At 37.6% G+C, this 23,588-nt stretch overlaps 1 protein-coding gene across 1 annotated transcript in view; it reads right to left on the reverse strand.

Annotated features, from left to right (window-relative positions):
- Nucleotides 1-23,588, reverse strand: part of LOC115659180 (vacuolar protein sorting-associated protein 13C-like) — a 56,396-nt gene that overhangs the window by 32,182 nt on the left and 626 nt on the right. The window contains exons 2-8 of the mRNA XM_030579045.1: nt 21,166-21,209; nt 17,040-17,082; nt 16,037-16,132; nt 13,691-13,792; nt 10,276-10,338; nt 5,809-5,874; nt 888-997 (exon numbers count right to left, since the gene is read on the reverse strand). Coding sequence (XP_030434905.1) covers nt 888-997; nt 5,809-5,874; nt 10,276-10,338; nt 13,691-13,792; nt 16,037-16,132; nt 17,040-17,082; nt 21,166-21,209 — 524 coding nt within the window. The remainder of the gene's footprint in view (nt 1-887; nt 998-5,808; nt 5,875-10,275; nt 10,339-13,690; nt 13,793-16,036; nt 16,133-17,039; nt 17,083-21,165; nt 21,210-23,588) is intronic.

Consider the following 23,588-nt stretch of genomic DNA (forward strand, 5'->3'; position numbering starts at 1 on the left):
AGGCGAGATGTGCTGGCAATAGTCATTAGTAAGGTATTCAGTACCTGGGGATCCATTCTTGAAAGATAATGCAGAAAAACCGCTTTAGAGTCACAATGCTGCCACAGTGCTCCGCATGTGTACCAAAGCAACGCTGGCCGTTGGAACAGGAACAGGAAGCAGAAGGACAATCACACTTCCTTCCCCTTCCCACAAGCCCTAGCGCCGCTGTGGGACGAGGTGCCCTGTGGGATAACCGCCCACAATGCATCACTCCCAACAGCGCTGCAGTGTGGCCACATCTAACAGCACTTGCAGCGCTGCTAGCAGTAAGTGTGGACACTCTGCAGCGCTGGCCCTATACAGTTGTACTAATACAGCTATAACAACCAGCGCTGCAAAGTTTTAGATGTAGACATGGCCACAGTTAACTCCTGGCCTCTTTCTTTTCCCAAAAGAAATATCTAAAAAAGTCAAGTGTTTAAACACAAAAATCCTCCATTATTGATCTAAATAGTATTAAGACTCCTTAAAAACTTTGTGGCATTTTCTTTCTCTTTTTTTTTTTAGAATGGATGCCTACTATTCTGTTCCTGCTATAATACACTGAACAATCAGCAGCTTCAATTGCATATACAAAGATATGAAAAGCCCTCTGTCCAAATTGGAGGGCCAAGTCCAGCTATATAATCACAGAGTATTAAGTTTTCAGTCACCCTGGAGGGCTTTTTTTGTTTGTTTTGCTTGTATTAAACACAAAAACTTTTTAAGATGGTTGGAAAAACTCTGATTTACTTCACATCTACTGAGTACACGGTGCAGATAGAAAATAGCGTATCATCACCATGAGAGATCTCAGTTGAAATTTGGTTTAAGGGAAAGCAAAAAAAAAGGTTTAGGACACTTACATCATCCTCATATCTAATATGAATGCCTGTGATTTTGACTTGTACATTTTTTACAACTTGAGTTGCCAGCTTTTCTAAGAACGTATCTTTTTTCTCTGCCTTTGGCTTATCTAAAAAAAAAAAAACAACAGCATTTATTATATTCATTACATTTTGCCCAACAAGACAGACAAAGTTTTGTTCACCACATTACAACAACTTCACACACTTATTCACATTAAGTATTGCCATTTAAGCTTTAGTCTACATTGTTTAGAGCCCTTCTGCGCTTAGAAAACAAATTAAAAATATTAAAGCTTAAAGGGAGAAATTGCAAAAGAAAGGAATAATTAAAAACTTTCTTGAATTACTGATATTAAATATGGTGTTAATGGAGACAGACAGTTATGTTAGTTGACAAACTGTACACTGTACTAAGAACTGCAGCAGACCTTGAAGAGGCAAAAGCAGCAGCTTTGGTTTATCCCTCTCGAGTGGACAACTTCCCCAATTCTTTGCCCAACCATAACATTCTGTTAATCTTTTTATACACAAAATGTGTTTTGTAGATCATAAGACTACTGCCTATACTGATGTTCAGAACGTTTATTTTTAATTCATGAAGTATAACAAAAGAGAATGAGCAAAACATGATCTGCACTACAGTTATATTTCCACTTAAAGCCAGATGCTTCTAACCAATCAACTTTCATCTTTCAGGTTGAAGTTTTTCAAACCCAATCTCTGCTCTAAGGTCATTTTTTTTTCTAGTTTGAACAAATCCAGTTTTGAATAAGAAATTGAAAAAACAAGCTTTACCCATAATGAAACAACACTTCAGAAATGGCCTAACAGTGACAGCACTGGTATAGATAAGGGTATGTCTACACTATGGGATTATTCTGATTTTACAGAAACCGGTTTTTTAAAACAAATTGTATAAAGTCAAGTGCATGCTGCCACACTAAGCACATTAATTCGGCGGTGTGCATCCATGTACCGAGGCTAGCGTCGATTTCCAGAGTGTTGCACTATGGGTAGCTATCCTGTAGCTATCCCATAGTTCCCGCAGTCTCCCCTGCCCATTGGAATTCTGGGTTGAGATCCCAATGCCTGATGGGGCAAAAACAGTGTCGCGAGTGATTCTGGGTAAATGTCATCACTCAATCCTTCCTCCGTGAAAGCAACAGCAGACAATCATTTCGCGCCCTTTTTCCCTGGATTGCCCTGGCAGACGCCATAGCATGGCAACCATGGAGCCCGTTTTGCCTTTTGTCACTGTCACCGTATGTGTACTGGATGCTGCTGACAGACGTGGTACTGCAGTGCTACACAACAGCATTCATTTGCCTTTGCAAGGTAACAGAGACGGTTACGATCCCTATTGCACCGTCTGCCATTGTAAATTGGCGATGAGATGATGGTTATCACTCATTTTGCACCGTTTGCAATTGGAAATTGGCAATGACGGTTATCAGTCCTTTTGTACCGTCTGCTGCTGTCATGGGTGCTCCCGGCTGGCCTTGCTGAGGTCGGCCGGGGGCACATGGACAAAAATGGGAATGACGCCCCGGGTCATTCCCTTCTTTATGTTTTATCTAAAAATAGAGTCAGTCCTGCCTAGAATATGGGGCAAGCGTACTATAGAACCAGAGAGCACAGCTGTTTCAGGTCAGAGCCCCAGAGATCCCGCAGAAATGATGAGCTGCATGTCATTCTAGGGGGTGCCCCTGCAACTACCCCACCAGTTGCTTCCCTCCTCCCACAACCCTCCTGGGATACCATGGCAGTGTCCCCCCATTTGTGTGATGAAGTAATAAAGAATGCAGGAATAAGAACACTGAGTTTTTAGTGAGATTAAATGAGGGAGACGCAGCCTCCAGCTCTATGATAGTCCAGGGAGTACAGAATCTTCTTTAGACATCGAAGGGGGCAGGGCCTGATGGAGCTCAGCCTCCAGCTGCTATGATGAGGACAGTTACCAAACCTTTTGTACTGTCTGCTGGGAATCATTCCCATTTTTACCCAGGCGCCCCCAGTCGATCTCACCGAGGCCAGCCAGGAGCACTCACGGGCTGATGACGACGATGGCGACCAGTCACTGTGCACCATCTGCCACTGGGAAGGGGACGCTGGTGTTCAGCGCTGCAGCACCCCGTGTACCAGCAGCATGCAGCAGACATAGGGTGACATTGAAATAAGGTGAGAAACAATTTTTTTCCCCTTTTCTTTCGGGGGTGGGGAGAAGGGTGTAAATTGACAAACAACCTGAAACACCTGGGAAAATGTTTTTGGCCCTTCAGGCATTGGGAGCTCAGCCAAGAATGCAAATACTTTTCGGAGACTGCGGGGACTGTGGGATAGCTGGAGTCATCAGTACCCCCTCCTTCCCTCCATGAGCGTCCATTTGATTCGTTGGCTTTCCGTTACGCTTGTCACGCAGCACTGTGCTGAGTCCCTGCTGTGGTCTCTGTCTATCATAGCCTGGAGATTTTTTCAAATGCTTTGGCATTTCGTCTTCTGTAACAGAGCTCTTATAGAACACATTTGTCTCCCCATACAGTGATCAGATCCAGTATCTCCCATACGGTCCATGCTGGAGCTCTTTTTGGATTTGAGAATGCATCGCCACATGTGCTGATCAGAGCTCCATGCTGGGCAAACAGGAAATGAAATTCAAAAGTTCACAGGGCTTTTCCTGTCTACCTGGCCAGTGCATCCGAGTTCAGATTGCTTTCCAGAGCGGTCACAATGATGCACTGTGGGATACCGCCCGGAGGCCAATACTGTCGAATTGCAGCCACACTAACTCTAATTCGACATGGCAATACCGATTTCAGCGCTACTCTCCTCGTCGGGGAGGAGTACAGAAATCTGTTTAAAGATCCCTTTATATCGATATAGAGGGCTTTGTTCTGTGGACAGGTGCAGGGTTAATTCAGTTTAACGCTGCTAAACTCGGTTTAAACGTGCAGTGTAGACCAGGCCTGAGAGTAGAAAGGTGCAATTTGGCAGGTGATACTCCTCTGTGAGGGAAAGTTGTTTTGAGAGGGTACTGGTGAAAAATGGTTTTGATTTCATCAACTTATAGGGTCTGATTGGCACATGAGTGTGCTATCTTCCAAGTAAGACTTTTAAAGCCATTTATTAGTGGCGATTTAGGCCAACAAGGCTGCAGTGCATGTGTACTGGGCTGACTCAGCTACACAGTTGATATGTTTCTCTCCTCAATTATGAATTCAGTGAGACATTGCTTCTTGAAGCCTTGCTCATTCCATATACACATTTAAGTAATTGGAATTTCACTGACTGGGACACAGGCTCTTACACTATAAAAGAAAATGCTATGCATCGCTATCAGCGGTTGTATACATATACTGTATACATGTGCATATACTGTATACATGTAGACTAGGAAGGATTAGATTTTTATCTGTAAGTGTCAATTTCACTGTACCCAAAAACACAAAAAATATTTTCATCAATAATAAAGTGAAATGTACAGATAGACTAAGTCAGAAAAAGGCTGCTTAGGAAATTAAAGTTTGAGTTAAGATATTTACTTTGTGTATTTTGACATGTAACATTGACAATTTGTGTTTTAACAGTTAAAGTTTTAACTTTTGGAATCAAAACATCTACTGTTATTAAATAAATGTGGTGGGGCGGGAGGCACATCTGACTCCCCCTATAATTTCCCACAACTGTGAAAATGTAAAACAGACAAAAATGGGGGAAAATGCTTAAAAAGAAACATGGATATTATCTATAGAAAATATTTTTTAAAAATCAAATTCTGCCAAGCTATGTACAAGCGACAGGCTTAAGGCTGCACATACAGTCTCACCTGATTTTTGAATGCTTAATCTTGAAGACTTAACTATTTTATGTACAATTTGTCCTTAAATATAGAATATATAGTTATGAATTCTACACATACAAACATCAGCTATATGACGCCAAGTATAGATGCACTGTACAGCTCACTTCAAGAGAAAAGTGAAGATATCTGCATCTCAGAAAAACCTCACACATCGAAGTGCATGTGTCTTGTTACTGAAGATGAAGGAGGACACTGCTCACTCAGTGGAAAGCAATTAATGACAAAAACAAACCAATCATCAGCAACTTTGAGCAGAAATGTGTGCAAGCATAAGTTGTATGACAAGACTACCTACTTACCACTCATTTTCCACCTCTTGTTTTATATATTGCACATTTCCACCTACATCCTCCCAGGTATGAAAAATAATCCCTAAATACTCAAGAATACACCTTCCATTTCCCCCTCATCCTCTCTATTTAATCCATCTGAAACAGGCTCCCAAATTCCCACTGACTTTCAGTAAGGGTTGGGAAACTATCTGCCCTTTGTGCCTTTGAAAATCTTCATATTTATTGCTTTATGTACAATCATAGAAAAAAGAGAATCTCAGCACTGACATGAACTGTATCAGAAGATGTGAATTCTATTCTCTATACACTTTGTAACAGCTTATTTGCCTACAATAATTCTGTTTGGAGTTTAGCATATTATTTATTTATAACAAATGCTAAGAAAAGCCGAGTTGAGAAAAATAATGTTTTCCTGTTGTGCCATCAATGTCACGTGGGCATCAGAAGCCTCTTGATATGACAAATATTTTCACGTTATGAAACAGTGTGACACATACGAAGAAAAAAAATCCTTGTTTTAAAATCTTGTGCCTTCTTTTTCAACAGTAAGCTTGAATTTACTGAAGTTTTATGTGCAGAGGATGGGCCAAATTCTGCAATAAGGCCTGTTAATCTAAATTTTCACAGTACTGAAATCAATACCATTACTCCAGCTGTACAAAGGAGGAGAAGAATTTGGCCCTGCAAGTCTGTGTTTTTCCCATTTGCTATTAAAAAAACAAATAGCAAATAAAATATGCAATGTAGAAGGCTACATTGTACCCACCTTTTGAGTGATCATGACTTTTAAAGGGTTTCTTAAAACGCTTTTTATGCTTTTTACGCTTACGTCCTTCTCAATGCAGGCAATTTTGTGAGAAAAGGATAAAATTCAAGTTAGTAAAATTACAAAGCAAGTAAAGGTAAGAAGGAAAATGAGGAAAAGTAGGTAACTGGCTTTCTAAAAAGAAAAATAACTCATCTTAAACAGTTGCCCTTCTTCAAAACCTTTAAAATATTTCAAATTCACTCAGTAAAGCAACATGCTATTCTGTATATTTTATCATCTGTTTCCAATTCTCTGTCATCTTTCAGTTCTATACATAGGCACACAAGTCCACATAAAAATGGTTGTTACATGAATTATTCAAGCAGGATTTTTATGCTTCTCTTTTACGCTATCAGATTTTAACTTTACTAAACTAATCTCTCTCTTCTCTGCCATGTCATATCAGCCCCAAACCTATACACTAAAAATCATGAGGTATATGTTGAACATGGTAATGCCAGTTGTAATCAAGGCAATGACAGTTTGTTCCTTAGTATCGGTTTTCAAGCTTTTGGGGTGGGTTATACTCAAGAGGAGGGAGGGAAGCTTAATGCTTAAAAACACATGCATGTCCACCTATAACATATACATCAGGATTCACTATGACCATATGTAATTGAAGATACCTGTAGGAGCCATTAAACGTGCGATGAGACAAAACAAAATTCACAAGCAGAGAAACAATGTTTTTGTTCAGAAAAAGAAGTAGAATTCCACATGTGAAAAGTCTACCTGTTAACACCCAAAACTGTCATCCTTTAAATAGCCTCTGACAGTTACTTTTCGACAAAGACACGAAAAGGTTAATCAATACAATACTTCAAGCAGTTACTTAAATGCACTGAGTGGAGAACAAGACATTTACATATGGATGGGCCATCAAGTCCACTCCTGCCTTGCAGGATCACAAAACACAGGTTAAAATGGCTTCAGTGAGAGCTATTCATTGTCTGCCATTGTGCATTTATCCCTGCTCTTCCTCCACTGCTCAAATGAAGAACACAAAAATAATTTTTCCATACTTTTTGTATCATTTTAAGAATGGCAAGGATAAATACACACCCAGTGTACCACGTATACATATTTATCCTTTGAGATTCAAGTTTAAACATGCTATTTCAATGCGCAATAAAGGCTGCTAAATATATCTATTTAAATTTACTGAAACTCATCTTCCATCTCATATATCTGAAATTGAAGTTTTGCCATTGAAGTATATTACTTCACTGTGCAGGACAGTAGATGACAACTTTCCAGGAGTTTCAGCTCTGTAATAATTTGTGGTGTCATGGTTTTGTGCCTTTAAAAGACTTACATTAGCCTCTTAAGGCTAATGAATTAGTAAGTAAGTAATTCTACTACCAGGACTTAACTAATATACTTCATTTCTCCTGGAAAAAGTGTCATCTCTTGAAAAATGTATCTCTTAGTTACACTGTTTAACTTTTCTCCATCATGGGGAGGTTGCACCCTCTCCATTGTTAAGATTGCATCATAGGATGCTATAGTGGAAGCTGGCTGCCACCTTAAATATACACTAATAGTATAGACACCCTTTGCAAAAAACTTCTGTTTGAGTAGCAGATCATTAAAAGTTTTCATCATTTTAAACTGAACTTAACCATTTGTCCATCACTTCTCCTTCTCAACACTGATCTGTTACTACCTGTACAAAAACCTTCCATACAGTTAAGTTTCTTTGAAAACTCAAGTATCACCTACATTTGAAAACAAGATTCAAAACCTTACTTAATTTTTGTTTTATGTATTTTGGGGACTGGTGCTTTTTCCCCTTTCCATCCAATAGCATCTAAGAAGCAGAGCAACTGTACTCTTTGGGTGTGAACATGATTGCATCTACTGGCAATCTTATATCTGGCATCTCTTATACAGAACGAAAGGGTCCTTCTGTACCTAATGGCTAGTGGTGAACTTCCTTTAACGAATAGTGGAGTTGTATGCTTTTGAGTCTGCATAACCCAAGCCTTGGACCTGGTCCTGTGAGAGTATGTGGTTTTGCTATTAGTGAAAAGAATCTCTCCACAGCTCAGGCTCATGAATTTCCTGAGTTAATAAATTATCATTTTGGGGATAGTTAAAATATTCTTGTAATTCTTTTACATTTCAATGACTGATATGTTCTCTCAACCTTACCTCCAGCTTTATATAGTTGTGTATCTGGGGTTATAATAGTAGGGTTTATGCTACCTTCTTCTTTCTCAGGAAAAATGTCTCAAGTGCTCAATGCTAAGGGTGATCTAAGTAGCCACTAAGTCTGAGAACTATAATAATGGACAATTTCCTCTAACCACATTAAAACAAATGTTTTTGTACTTGTATTAGTGTTTGATAGATTTATTAATGATCCAGGAAAAAGGATGAACAGTGTGGTTACCAATTTTATAAATTAAAAAATTATGTAAGTTAATCAAGGTTACAATAGATTAAGGAAACTCAGGTCAGCTTTAACAAAGTTGCTGGGTGAAAGAACGGCTTATTGACAGAAAAATCCATTGTTGACTAATGTTAGATAATGCTTGCTAGAAGGATTAACTTCAAATATTCTTACATGTTGCTTGGTTGTACATCAGCTTTAGCCATGTACAGGGAAAAGAGTTTGGACATCACTGTGGACAGTTCAATTAAAATCTCTCTTATCTGTTTAGCACAGTGGTGGTTAAAAAAAAAAGGAGGGGGAGGGAGGGGGCAAATACAATTGCTAGGCTATATTAAAAAAAATAGGATAGAAAATACTAAAAAGCCACTATATAAAGACTAATGGCATACCTACACCTTAAATACTCTGGTATGTTCTGATCTGATCACCATATCTCTAAGTGCAGAAAGAGATACATTTCTTGAACTCATGGTTAGAGGCACAGAAAGATTTCCGTAAAAGGACTGTTTAGTTTCAAGAGATAAAACAACAAAAAGACGACATATTAGGTGTACAAATTAATTAATGGAACAAAAGAGGTCACACACCTGCTTGTACTTGACCCCCTCATAATGTAAAAAACAAAGGGGTCATGCAAGAAATTTCAAAATGCATTTCAAACTTATCAAGATAAAAAATAATTTAAACACAAAACCAAGTTCATCTGTGGAATCCATAGCCACATGTTATCATCCAATAACACAGTAGTATATTTAGTAATATTAGATACATACAGATCATGTGATCATCCACAGTTAGATGGGATAGTTTTTGTTGTTTTGGTGTTTTTTTTGGGGGGGGGGGGGAGGGGGGGAGAACAGATTAATGCGCCCTGAAGATTTAGGGCTTAAATGAACCATCAATTGCTGGAAGAGATTACAAACTCACTCCCCCAATGCAAAAGCTATTTTACTAGTATCTAATGCAGGCTTCTCTGCACCATCCTCAAAGTCATCTATTACTGTCCAGTCTCCTGTCTGACTGTGGTTAAGAGGAATTACTGGTATGATGCAGTATGGCAATTCTTATATGGGTAATTGAATATTTCCTAAATCCTTATTAATAAAATGTCCTTAGTCTTACGCGCTTGCTTTTTTGTAAAGAATATAATAGGTAGATACCAGCATAGCATTGTCACCCAGCTATCCCAATCTCAACAGCCTCAAGGTTAAGTGGACAAAAACTGACTTATTTGGAGTAGCGGTGGGAGAGAGGCAAATGGACTGCATTAACAACAAAAAACTAATTGTAAGAAGTTCAACTAATATATGGCAACTTCCTTGAATTAATCAATCATCATATGATTAACACCTGTCAGCTAAATACCATGGTTACATGAGGACACAAAACATGATCATGTCATCTTGCATTACAACAAACATAGGGCCAGACCATCAACTGGTGCAAATCCACTTAGTTTCATTGGCTTTGATGGAACTATGCCCATTTGCAACAGCTAAGGACTTGGCCCATTAATGGCCACCTCATGAAAGAAGACTGCCTTAATAGTACAGCCAGTTATTAAGTACAGCTTGGCCTTGAAATAGCAGTTCAGACAGATCTTAACTAACACTATTAGAATACAGTTAATGATAATTGATGAGGATGTTTTCAAAGGCACCAATAGCAGGTGAGATATTCCCACTGTTTGGGTGACCAACTGCAATCTGTGTCTTTGAACATTCTTTGAGAAAAACCAACAATTTTGTTTTTAGAGACACTTGAGTGTAGAACCAGACTTCACTGTTTTCTATTTATCTTTCTTTTGAAAGCAGGACTCTCATAACATTCAAGTAACATAATATGTTATTTTCAACCTTCTATCAGTGACATGTTACTTAATATCTTGTTTCCAAAGTCTCCTAAATTTCACTGCTTGCCAACATACTTGACTATCAAGTACTGTATGTGAGTTCTCATATTGTCAATGATACATTAAACTTTTTTTTTCCCCCAAAGGAAGAAGGTAATGAACCATGCATACCTACCAGACTTGTTATCCTTGCAAACAAAGCTCTCCAAGCCATATATGGTGTCTCCTGAAGGAGTGCCTTGATCCACGTCAGCAATAACCAAAACCACAATTTTTAAAAGGAAATCTACTTTCAAATTTCAGAGCAAATGAAATCTTAAAACTTCAAGGGAGATTTACATACTATTTAAATACAGGGACAATTCTTTCCTGATATTAGAAGATAAACGTAGACGCTGCAAAATAATTTACTTGAAAAACTTGTTTTTATGCATGTAAATTACTTGTTTAAAACTTTGTTTTTTTAACACATATGCAAGTAGTTTTAAGCTAACGCTGGTAACAGAGTGGGCAAAGCTTGTGGCAGTTTTTTGTATTGCCCACGATAGACAAGTCTCATTGTCTTTAATTCTTTATCTAATACTCAACACTCCTACATACAAAGGTGGTCTGTCTCCTTCCTCCTCTCCCCTCATCACCAGAAGACACCACCTCACTTTTCTAGCTATGTAACTTCTGAGATGGAGCAACCAATGCCCATCAAGTGTGCCCTTTTGTGGCTAATAGGGGAACATCCTGCACATATGCATGTCAGCTGCAAATATTTAAGAAGCAGTTGCAGACCAACTGGCAACACCTCTCAGCAGGGAATGGAGAGATAGCTAGTGGCTTGGCTGCCTCTGTTAAATGCTACCTAGGCCCTAGACGAGGATGTCAAGGCAAATAAAGACCAGCTTAAAGTAAATGTTCACAAGGCGGTTGAGATTCATCAGCCTTGGCAGGCAGCTCACCTTGGAGAAGGAAAGCTTCAATTTCAAACCAGAAGTGTCAGGCTTAAACAGCCAGCTTGTAAACCTTGTCCAATAGATATGCTCATGTAAACTCAAGTCCATGTGAACTGTACCCCAGAGGGTTCTGGCATTCCCCACAAGTGACATATAACACTTGTCACTTGTGGGGAATGCTATATAACTACATGGAAACTGGGTATGAGTTTAAGTACTACTTCTAAAAATCACTAGGTTTCAGGGGGGGGTTACCCCAATGAAGAGCTTCGCTTAATGTATAACTAGGGAGTAACAGACTTCTTACTTCAAATTATTTTTGCCATGCTCTACGTACACTAGCAAATAGCAAAGGATCTTGATGAAAAGCATGTTGAGAGCCAAGAGTCCACGTACACCCCAAAGAACAGTCACTTCTCTCCTTGGTATACTCCCATGGGCTCTTAAATACATATTCACTAGATCTGTGGTACACTATATAGCACTGAAGGAACAACATCTATGGGATGAGATTCACTCCTCCACTCTGGCCCTTTACACTGTGTAAAAGGTCCAGAGTGGCATAAATGAGCCCTAAATGCCTTGTACCTTAGCTGCGGTCAAGGAGATTCATTCAGCGAGACAGCTTAATATTTCTGCTCAATCAGCCACTGGCAAGCTCCAGAAGAGGGGTTGCACCAGGGGCAGAAGGAGCATGCCAAAAGCAAGGCCATAGCACTAGAGAGATTCTAGGCACCAGCACCACCCATAGGGCTCCACAGGATATACAATAAATTGGACAGGCCCCCAGTGATGCCTAAGATACTCCAGGAGCCTCTCTAACTCCCAGAACAGCCTAGGATCAGGATGGCACAAAGGCATCTTAAAACCTCATTGGCCTTCCCTTCCCCCGGACTGCAAATTCAGGGCTGTGCCTCAGAGAGGCAGCATAGAATCTCAGCACTAGTGTCTTCTCATGAAACAATCAGGCTACCAATTAAATATGTAATACCTCACATTTCTTTCAGTAGTCCAATCAAACTCTTCTAATACAAATGATTTACTGCTACCATAGCCATTATGAAAGTCTCATCTTTCATAATTTCTTAAACAATATTCCTGTTCAAAATCCATAGACAAACCCTAATTATATCCAGTTACCAAGATAGCATCAGCTGGTTCTGTAGTAATAAAACTGTGTGATGCCTTCCCTCAGAAAGCTGCACGTTAACAGTCTTATAAGATGAATTAAGTACATAACATAGAAGAAGAGAGGCAAATTGGTTATTAATTTTTCTGGCACTATTGCCTCATTCTACCATAGTTCTGCTGATGTTATGAGCAGCAGTTGTAATTTATGTAGTAGTCTATCTGTAAGTCTGATCATTTCTATTTATGAATATGATTCTTTGGGCCAAATGGACATAAGTGATAAGATTATCAATCAGTATTACACGAATTCACCATTAATTCTACAGTTCCTGGAATATTAGAAGAACATGTGCAATGAAAAAGGGCTTTTCTCTTCACTGTAAATGGAAGCCCAACATGTGCAGTTTAAGGAAAGCATTAGCTTACATTTCAAAGCAGCACAAAAAAAAGGAACAAGAGAATAAAGTGTGAAAATTGTGTGTTGAATTTTCAAAGAGACTGTACTCCAAAGTAATTTCTAAAGATGTTCTTAAGTGTTTAATTTTCACTGCCTGCAGAGTTATCATGAAAGTGAAATGATCTGCACCCCTGTAAATTGCAGTCACCTATCAATCTTAACAGGCACAACATAAGCAACAATAATCCAAGACTCATTGACTGGGTAGCGTGAGGAGTCTCACCCCTGACTCAGATGGGCCACCTAGGGTAGAGGGTAAGAGGATAGTCCTATTTCTATTTAAATTAAATCCTGGACCTTTATCCGGACTGGGAGGCACAGGTATCAATTAGGCCAGTAATTTTTGCAATTTGAACATGCATCCATGAAGCCAAACAGTTATCCATAAAACAGCCCCTTTTGACCTCGGCCAAAAATTAAGCGGCGACATTATATTTTACTTTATCATTTTCCTGTGTCTTGCAATTATTTGATGGTCCTCTTATTTATTAATCATTATTCTAATACTGACTAGAATACTCACGTGACAGTACAAATCAAAACCGAACATCAGATGTTTAACATTAAAAACTGCAAATATAACTTTACTTATTATAGCAACAAAATTACAGCATTTTTCACAAAGTTACCAGTTTCCAGTAGGCTCAATATTTCCTTACCCTTAACAAAACTCAGCTTGCAAGAATTTCCAAGACATAAATATTCATATACCAACATCCACAGCTAAAACATATTTGATAACAAACAGGCTGTAATTCTACAGCTGCATCAAAATCTACATTTTTGCTCTTGTTTGAGGTAAGGCATATATTGTATATCAGATACTCAACTTCACATTTCTAATGGAAGTTACAAAATAAGTAACTGGAGAGTAAACATGCAGGATTACATCTCTAAGTTTTACAGAAATTGTTTTTAAAAGCATGAAAATTACGTCAGTTAATTAAAACGTTGAGCTGTACCACTTGTGAAGTCAGACACAGAGTAAGGTTTCTCTTACTTCTACAGTATTGTCTAAGTCCCCAAAACTTTTAATTAATTTTGTATACATACAGTACCTTTTTCTGCTGATTTTTGCAGAGCTTCTTCAATTCTTGATAGCTCTTTTTGCTTATTATCCTGCAAATATTTTTCTTCCTTCTCCACATCGTATTTAATGCCTAGAAGACAAAAATTAGGAGAGATTTCATTTTTAATTCAGCATACAACTACGCAAATTAAATAAAAGCATATTAATATAAACTCATAATTAACATGAATATAAATTAATTAAAGCGTAATTAATATTTTCTATCTAATACTCACTAATATGCAGCTTACAAGATACCCAAAGGCTTGTCTACACAAACATTTAGGTCACGGCAAGTTGGGGCATGAATCTACCCTACACTAGCTTGCCATGGACCGTTAACACACTTTGACCTCGTCTTCTTTGAAACAGGACTAGATGTGTGTGTAGATGAGCCCTAAGCATTATACACAGAGCTTACAAATTTCACAGGTGTTACTTGAGCTAGCTGTCAAAGTAAGATGGCCACATTATAGATTCCCTCAAGGACTTACAAGGGTGGGCTTTCAGGCCCATTTTGATCTGTCTATAACTGTGGGCCTTTTAAATATATATGTTGCACAACTGTTGTAATAGCTGAAATCCTTCATGACCAGATTTATCTGTTTTGCAAAATCTTTTGAAAAAGAGAAGAATTACCATCAGCACCAAATTATTCATCTCAGGTTTTATGAAGAAGCTTGTCAGAATTTTGATGGATATCAATTTTCTTTAGGCATTTTTAGATCATCATTATACATTTTCAAAGTTGCGCAAAATTATGGGTTTTGAACTTTTTTTCCTATTTTTATCTATTTAAATTTTCAGTTGCAGGAAATTATGAAGGGGCATCAGACAATGGAGGGGTCAGAATTATTTAATGACTGTAGATGTTGAGATTCAAAAAACTGAAACGGTTAAACCACAAATTTGTCAACATCACGTCAAACAATACTAAGTAAATATGCTTAAATCAAACTAAGAACTTCTCAAGCAGCACTTTTCTTATTTTGCCTACTTAAAAATTTCAGTTATCACTGATGGACATGCTTTTTCATCAGCTTCTGTGTGTATAGAGAAATCAATGTTTTTCAAAATTTATGGTAAAAAGCTAATCTTTCCAAACTTATTTATTGCATTTTGAAGCACAACAAACAAGACAACAAATTTCAACCTCTGTGAATCTTTCTTTCCATGGCTCACAGGTCTTACACTATGCAACATAGCTGGTGGACTTCACAAGGTCCACAAGTCCTTCTCAATACTCTGACTTAAGTTCCACTCAGAAGCCTGCTGAATTGGCAACTCATATGAATTTCTAAGATACAAGATCCATGTGCCATCAAACACAGCTATTTCTATTTCTCTTGAGTTCTTCATGCACCAAATTCACTAAATCATGGAGCTTCTAAAGTTCTATGAGAAATGTGAAGATAAAGGAACTAACAAACTTAATGATCTTACAAGTTGCACCTGGTAGGTTTATGAAATCAATGAGACAGTTATGATTTAAGAGAATTAAAACTCTTCCACTGAAGAGCAGCTGGTAAAAAATTGGACAGTGCAGGTTATAAGTTCTATGAAACCAGCATTTAAGGATCTAGGAATTCATTGATTTTCCTGTGAAGATCAGAAAATTTAAGTTTCCTAAGACCACTAACGTACCTAAGGATCATGGAAATTAACAACGTCCTCAGAGAGAAAAATGCAAGCCCAATACACTTACCCTTTTTCAAAGATTAGAAGTTAGACACTGTTTCCTGTAAAAGGATAAATTAATTGCCCTTGTCTACATTACAACTTACTTCAGTTTAACTTACGTCGCTCAGAGGTATGAATAATCCACGCCTCTGAGCAATGTAAGTTATACTGACCTAAGCACTAGTGTACACCGAGCTTCTCCTGTTGACATAGCTAGTGCCTCTTGTGGAAGCTCTCTCCTGTCTTCAGCAGAAGCGTTACAGCAGTGTAGCTGCACCGCTCTAGTGTTTCTAGTGTAGATGTAGCTTAAGTCAACAGCCTGAAAAACTAGCTCATTCTGGAAAATACCTATCGAAGATAGAATAAGCAACTTTAAGAGGATTTTTGGTTCACAAGTGGACAAAGGATAGGGAAACAAATGTAGGGACAAGAAACTTGTTGCTTTTACAGACTGCCTTCACTTGCCAATATTTGGCTAAAAATAAAGTATTCTAATAATGTTTCTCTCTGGACACTAACTTACATTACGAGTATCTTACATTAGTTAACAGTTCCATTTTGTACTTATCCATATAGCACGATCAGATAGCAGTAGTTTTACTTCTCTTGCACCATGAATTATTCTATTTCACTATGATTTAATGACATCACTTACTTGCTCCAGGAACAATGAGCAGATATAAGCCTTCTAGAGTTGCAACCACTGCCTCGCCATACAGATTCTTCCAAGGAATCTTCAGAGTAAGCTTATCTAAACAGACCAAAATACAATACACATTCAGCTTCTTATGCTACAAAGCAAAAAACTGAATCAGTCTAGAGCTTAATTTAGTTTGCACTAAATTTCAAACACTGAAAAATATTACTGATACTGTAAGATAAAGCAGGCATTTAGCATACGTTCACTTTTGGTTACCTCAGTGGCACATGAGCATTTCTAGTTTTGACAACTTCTGAGAAGTACATCCTTTCACTTTTCCAGAGCCCCATATGCCTCAATACCCCTATGAGCTATGTAAGCAGTGGCAACTATTAAAAAGACTAAAATTGCGGTGGGTAGGGGGTTCCTCAGAAACAGACAATGCTGTAATACCTTGGGCCTGAGAACAATTTTTAAAAGCTATTTAAGCGATAAGAACATATGAAAAAAATAAATGTAACATTAAAGATCTGCGTTCAGGTTCAGACATCTCCATATCAGAGGTTGGGACCATTACCAAGGCACATATTGCTGCAGTTGGTTCTTTATTGCAGCACAGTGTTAATATACTGGTAAACACTACCAGGAATAACGTACCTAACGTATATGAAAAAAAAATTTCATATTCCACTTGTCCACACCAGTTCTCAAGTTTGACCCCCCATATCTGCTAGCAAGATCTCTACTGACAGATTTTTCAGGAATGACATGCAGAAGTATGCTAGAACAGGATTTTATTGTCATTCAGGCAAGATTTCAACACTTGCTATGGAATCAATGTTAAGACATTCACATAGCAAGTCAGTTATGGAAATCAAGCACTCAAAGATCAGTTTAAGGGAACTCTAAGGATAGGGAAAGTTGAGAGCAAGACAGTTCAGCATTAAGACTTACACTTAAACTTTCAGAGTGAAAGCTTAGATTATCCCAGCCTGTGCAGTAAGAAGTATTTACTTACCTATTTGCCCAACCTTTACTTTAAAAGGCACATCCAGTTCACTCTGTAGAGAGAAAAGTAACAGTATACCCATTAAATTTCAGAGCTATCATCTACTTCTAGGATCACCTCATTCTGCTGTAGCACCCCAGGTATTCTTGCAATCTTAGCACTGATTTTCAGAAACTGTATGAGCAACTTCCATACACTCAAGCTCTAATCTTATAAACTGATTCAGGGGGGCAGATGCCTGTACCCACATGGATCAGCTTACAAGATCATGATCTAAAAAAGTTAAATTTCTAAATAAATGTATTGTATAAAAATTTATACAATAAGTTTTAGTGAAATTTTCTTCTGTAAAGTTGACACCATATAGCTTAGAAAATAATCAGACTGACAGAAACCTGATTATAAAATAGTCTCTATTAATGAAAATGAGGTATTAAAGAATGTATTGTATAAATCTGTGATACCCACAAACTTCACTATTTACCCACAACCTCCACTATTCACACAAGAAAAATTACCACTATTGTCTTATATTCTGTGGTATTAAAAGGCAACAAAAATATTTTCCTCAACTTTCCAGTAGTTAGGGCACTAACCAAGGACTTGCAAAACCCAGGTTCATGTCCCTGCTCCCCTAGGCTTCCTGCTCAGCCTTGGACAAGTCATTTAGGTGGCTCTCTGTTCCTTAGTGCCCCATCAGTAAAATGGGGAGAAAAAGCACTCCCTTACCTCATAGGCGTATTTTAGGACAAATACATCATTAAGTGTTTTGAAATCTACTGATGAAAATCACTAAATAAGAGCTAGGTGTAATATTATTAATATAGCGAAGACAAGTTCTACACAAGACTCCCTGCCAAGTATCAAGGACAGAGTAGACCTATAAACCCATACAAGGAAAATACTACTACTGTGCAATCAGGACAGTTTATTAAACATAATCAAGAACCTAATCTACAAAGTAGACAGTGAAACAAATACCAACACCACTTAGTAGAGGGACCAAAAGAAGAAAGATTTAATCATACTCATTCAAATTCATTTTAACTACTCTCAAACAGAATACATCCTCAAGTCCATAATCTCAAATTTCTCTACATTAAAAGAAGTATTTGCCAACTTTGGGGCACATCTTAACTGACGTGGGGTTTCTTTCACTTCCCAATTTATCTCTGAAACTCCTTACTACTCTGACGCTTTTTTAATTAATCATATCAATTACTAGATTCAGGAGCCCAAGGGGTATTCTTAATCTCAAAGATTAAATAGAAGCAAACACACACCTCGACCAAGGAGACAGATGTTTGCCACCTCTCCCCACTGACTAGAAGACAGATGCTAGACTCCTGGTTCCCCTTACAATTTGGTAAGAAAAAGCAGAACAACTCCCCAAAGAAGTAGCTTCATCCCTAATCAAGAAATAAAGTCTCTGATTTAAAACTTACCAACTTGTATTTGGTGTAAACAAAGGCAAGATGTTAATTGTTTCTTATTGAAATCACTATGGGTCCAAAATTAAGATAAAATTGATCCCTCTAACAGCCTATTAAATGAGGGGGGAAAAAACCTCAATTGCTTGAACAGATAAAAACAAGATAGAATGGAAAATTAAATATCAGTGTAAATAAATAGCAGTGAACAAAAGCTCTGTTTTGATTATTGCAAGAAGAGTCAATAACATTTTTAAATTGACCACTCACGGAAATCTAGCGCAACTCATTTTTATTTCATCTATTTAAAAAGCATTCCAGACCTTTTTGATTATTTTAATTCCTTTATGCTATATTTGCACACTAATTCACTGTGTACTTGAAGTCCCATAGGACAATGTGCGTACTTCCTATACACTGTGCTTTTAAAGTTTATCCCTCTCTGAGAGGTCATTCTTTCCTAAGAAAGTTGCATATTATAAGTCATCTGTTCAGAAAGCTCAATTTGAAGCATTAGTCAGCTTTATTTTTCCATAAAAAAATCTTATTAATATATGAAAAGGAGCATGAGTGAATAAAGTTACTTACACAAATCACTCATTTTTTTCTCACCATACAGGAAACTATCATCCTGTGTCTGATATTGTGTTTGTGCTGGCAGTGTTCCACTTTCCTATTGTAATGCCACATTAGTCTCCTCTTCCCCCACACTTTTTTCTTATTGCTATTTTTATTTCAAATAGTTACATTTGTAGCTATAATTAAAAGGGACAAGCTTTTAAATACCTGTTTCACTGATCTACAGTCCTATAATTGAACATGCAGTTCCTACCTAACTTTCATTTCCAATACCTACCTTTAGAAACCTCTCATTTACTATTGCTCAGATCCACCATAAAGCCTAACGGTACTGTACTCATACTACCAACTTCAGTAAAGCAGTGCTTACTTTTAGTTCTCTTTAATTTGTCTTACTTCTCTTTCAGCCCTTATTCCGTTACTAATTACATGACAACACATCTTGCCTTGGGAACACTTATGTCAGTACACGAACTGTAAAGCAGAAGTTCTGTTTAACCATGATCATGTACTGTAAATACACTAAAGAAGAACCCAAAAGATAGCATGAGGGCTCTATTACATGTAGGATCTGTTGAGTCTCTTGAAAGCAAGTGAAATGGAATATCTGCTCTCTACTGAGAGAAGGTAGACCACCACTTTATAGTACTGGTAATTTTATTACATGAAATGACCAACCTAAAGTATGACAGAAACCAAATGATAAGCAAATGTGTTACATCTAATCTAAGTATTAAATCTAGAACAGATCAGTTCCACACAGATTACATTAATACTGGAGAATGATTATTCCATTGTTATTACCCTACTGCATACAAAATCAAATATATTAATTAAGTACCATCCATTTCTAACAATACAGATTACCGCAGGCAGGCCCAAGTACGGTCTATTGGGCTCGTATTGCAAATAGTACTAGTTAAGAGAGCATTAGGTAGAGGTTACAAGCAGAGCAGAAGGCCAACAGGACTAAAACAGATGCTATTTGTCAAATAGCAGTTTTGACATGGTCCTTGAACTTAAACTCTCAGAATTTATCAGTTTTAAAACATATTAAAGATCCCAAAGTAGGTAGGTGATTAAGAATAATAATTTCCAAACAGATCATAAGTAACATTTTCTTACAGACAAAAAGAGATTTAAATGGTTAACAAAACATTTCTTATTTTTATGTATTTGACTGGTATTTCTAGCAGTAATAAAACACAACAGCAAGATAGCCTCCTTCAACTAGGAAAGAGATGATTTCAGTGTTATTTTCCTAAGTACAACAAAACCTATGGCTACAGAAATTTCCAAAGAGCAATAATGTGCTTTACTAGTTACTACAAGTTTTCCTAGGCCTCTATATCAAATCCAATAGTGAAAAGCTGTCCACTTGCAAAGGCAGAAGCTAAACTGACCAGACTAGCTGGTTCAGAAACATGTGCAACACCTACTCAAGTGGCCAGTCCCTATTCATGCCAGAAGAGAAAAGCTAGTTACTCTGTCAGAGTGATACAGAAAGCACCTCAAGTGTTTTCTCAATACTTTAGGTAGGTGGTTATTATCTTTAGCGAAACTTTGCTAGAGGCATATTCTAGATACTGCAGTAGGATTCACTCAGTATCACATAAATATCTGTCAGAACACCTACCAAGTAAAGCTGGTCCAAGTATTTGCCCAGTTATAGAAATTGTTTGGAATCAGTACAGGCACAAGGACCCACCCTTGCAGATCCACATGCAAGATAAAAGCTTGGGTTTTAACTATTCAAAATGTAATGATTGTAGAAGTCAAAATAAAAGTAGTTCATTATATTAATTTGTAAATTCTTATTCCCATTCCATAACAACAAGGTGGTAAGAGTAGTCTACAAGTGCAATTTGTTTTAAATCATTTTCAAAAAAGGTATGTCAATACCATTCAAAATGTAAAGGGTAGCGATGCTGGTAGGTGAGACTGAAATCTTTTTTTTCGTATCCTTTCAAGCTTCTATGTATTACTGTTGCACTAGAACTCAAATCTGAATAATAAACATTATAAAAATCAAATTCCTAAGTCAGTAGTTTTATATCATAGAGCTTGGTCATTGCAACCCATTAAAAAGCATCCTAAACAGCAACTGATTATATTAACATACTTACCAGTGCATTCTCTTTTATCTGCAAGTTATCAAGTGCCACATTACCTATAAAGCAGAAGATTAAAATTATCAATACTCCTGTAAATAAGTAGGACTACAGTATTATTTAACAAAATAGGAAGAGGCATTTTTTCTGAGATGGGGGTGAGGGAACATAAATAACTCTCATACCCCTGGAGAAATTAAGTATTGCAAAATGTGACAGGTTTGTGCATGTGTTTTACTATTTTTGTTTTAAAAGATAACATAGTAAGAGAAAAACATTAGTATTTTTTCCATTTGTTTACTTTGTTCATTTGACAGAACTGACAATGTGTTGTTAGTTGCACTAAATTACCTACATAGTCTCTTGGTTTCCCTTTTTTAACTGGGTCTTTGAACAATAGGAAAAGAAACATATTTAACAAATATATCAATTGTAAAAAAAAAAAAAAACTACAAACATTTGTGTGCACATCCTGGGGCAGATTAGTTCCTGCAACTATTGTAAACTTATTTTAAAAATTGCTTGATTTCAAACACTTGTTGCTCTTCATACCCCACTTGCCTTAGGCATCAGAATTGAAGTATCATTCCCAGATGAAAGAGTTGGAGGCTCAAAGGATTACATAACAATGATGGAAACATACATAATCAGCTTCCCTGTGCTGTAATTATATGCATGGCTTACAACAAATATGCCCTTAGTAATCAGTAAGTTTGCAGGCATACATCACTTACCACTGCAACAAGGGGGGGAAGTGTGCAGTAAAGCAAAAAAAAGGGGGGGGGGAGGGGAATTATCCCTTTAACGTTGCTATGACTTTTTAAAAAGTATTAAACTCCTTACAGCAGGAGTTCCATCCATTTTATTGGCCCAATAAAGCATCACACATAGTATAAGCACAGAAATAAACACAGAGGATGAGTTATGTGATGCTGGTAAGCCAAGTGCCAGCTCTGGGCAAGGTATAGGAAACAGATGAGAACTGAAACTCACAGCTGGGAGCCAAGCAAATTCACTTGTTTATTAATATAGATCAAAGTGATTGTTACATATATAGGAATGTATGTGGTATTTAACTTCATGAAAACTAATGAGATTCTGCAGGCATTGTTTTCACTTATCTGTATCCTGTTACAATGTAATAGCAAACATTTACATTGCATATACCCCTATAACTAAATAACTTATCAAACCAGAAATAAGCCTTGCATAATGCAACTAATGATCTCTCACAGGAAGATGATAAATCCTGTTAATTAAACACAAACGATCCATTGCATGAGCTCAAGGACCAAACTCTTTAAGTGCATTCCTTCCCCCTCCCTCAGCACAGTGAAGAAGAGACCTGAAGAAGAGACTTGTGTGAGAACTGTTACTGTCAGCTGGTTTCTTTGATAAGCTGTAAATATGGACACAAGGACAAATTTCATCTCTGGACTGCTTGGATTTTAACATGGCAGAACAACCCACTGAGAAGATGAAGATCCCTAAAGTTATTCTGAACAGCCCTAATGACTTTTGGGAAACTGGCAATTTAATAAATCTATGTTACCTTTTAAAATTACAGACAGTGTCCCACCTGTATGTATATTTGTACCTCCTTTAACCTATCAATAACTCTCATTCCCTTTTCTTAGCTAATAAACCATTAGTTAGTTTACTATAATCTTGGCTACACCACATTGAGAGAGAGCTAGGATGCAAATTGACCTGGGTAAGTGACTGGTCTCTTGGGACAGGATGTAATTGGGAATATCTGTGACTTCTGGTATAAGTGAGCATTTATCACATAGTCCATCTTACCTGAGCAGCAAGATAGACTGGACTGTCTAAGGGGACTGTCTATGACTCCATTATAAGACTATTGTAATACTTTAGGAGTTACTTGCTCCATGAAGTATAATTAGAGAACATGCCACCAGGTTGGAGTGTCTGCCCTGAGGCAGGCACTGACTGTCATGAGACAAGCCAGACAGAGTGACATGTATTTCCAATATTATTACGATAATGTTTTAAAATGTTCAATTCCTCTACTTCCAAGTTAACGTCAACAGTACTGTGCACAAAAATATCAGGTGCCGCTCAGCAACTGAGACCTCCTCCATCTCCCAGCCAAAGCAACACATGCATATATACAACCCACTTTTTTTCTGCCAACACAACAAAGTTCCTTTAATACTCCCCAGACTAGCTGATTTAAAGAAGTACTTGTTTTGCTTGTTGGCCTAATGACCTCATTGTCCCGCCTCTCGGTTACCTTCTTGCTTCAGACCAGCCCAACAGAGCAAACAACTCTCTGCAAAAGCTACCTCCTGAACCAGGATTTGCTTTGTGGTTTTTGTTTTTTTACGAGACTTCCGGCATCTGGCCGCTGTGTCTCACCTGCAATGTTAATTTCCTCTCACAGCAGGGGCCGACAGGGGAGAATGATTCTGAAT

This window comes from Gopherus evgoodei, chromosome 10 (assembly GCF_007399415.2).
Source record: "Gopherus evgoodei ecotype Sinaloan lineage chromosome 10, rGopEvg1_v1.p, whole genome shotgun sequence".
In the NCBI taxonomy this organism is placed as follows: Eukaryota; Metazoa; Chordata; order Testudines; family Testudinidae; genus Gopherus; species Gopherus evgoodei.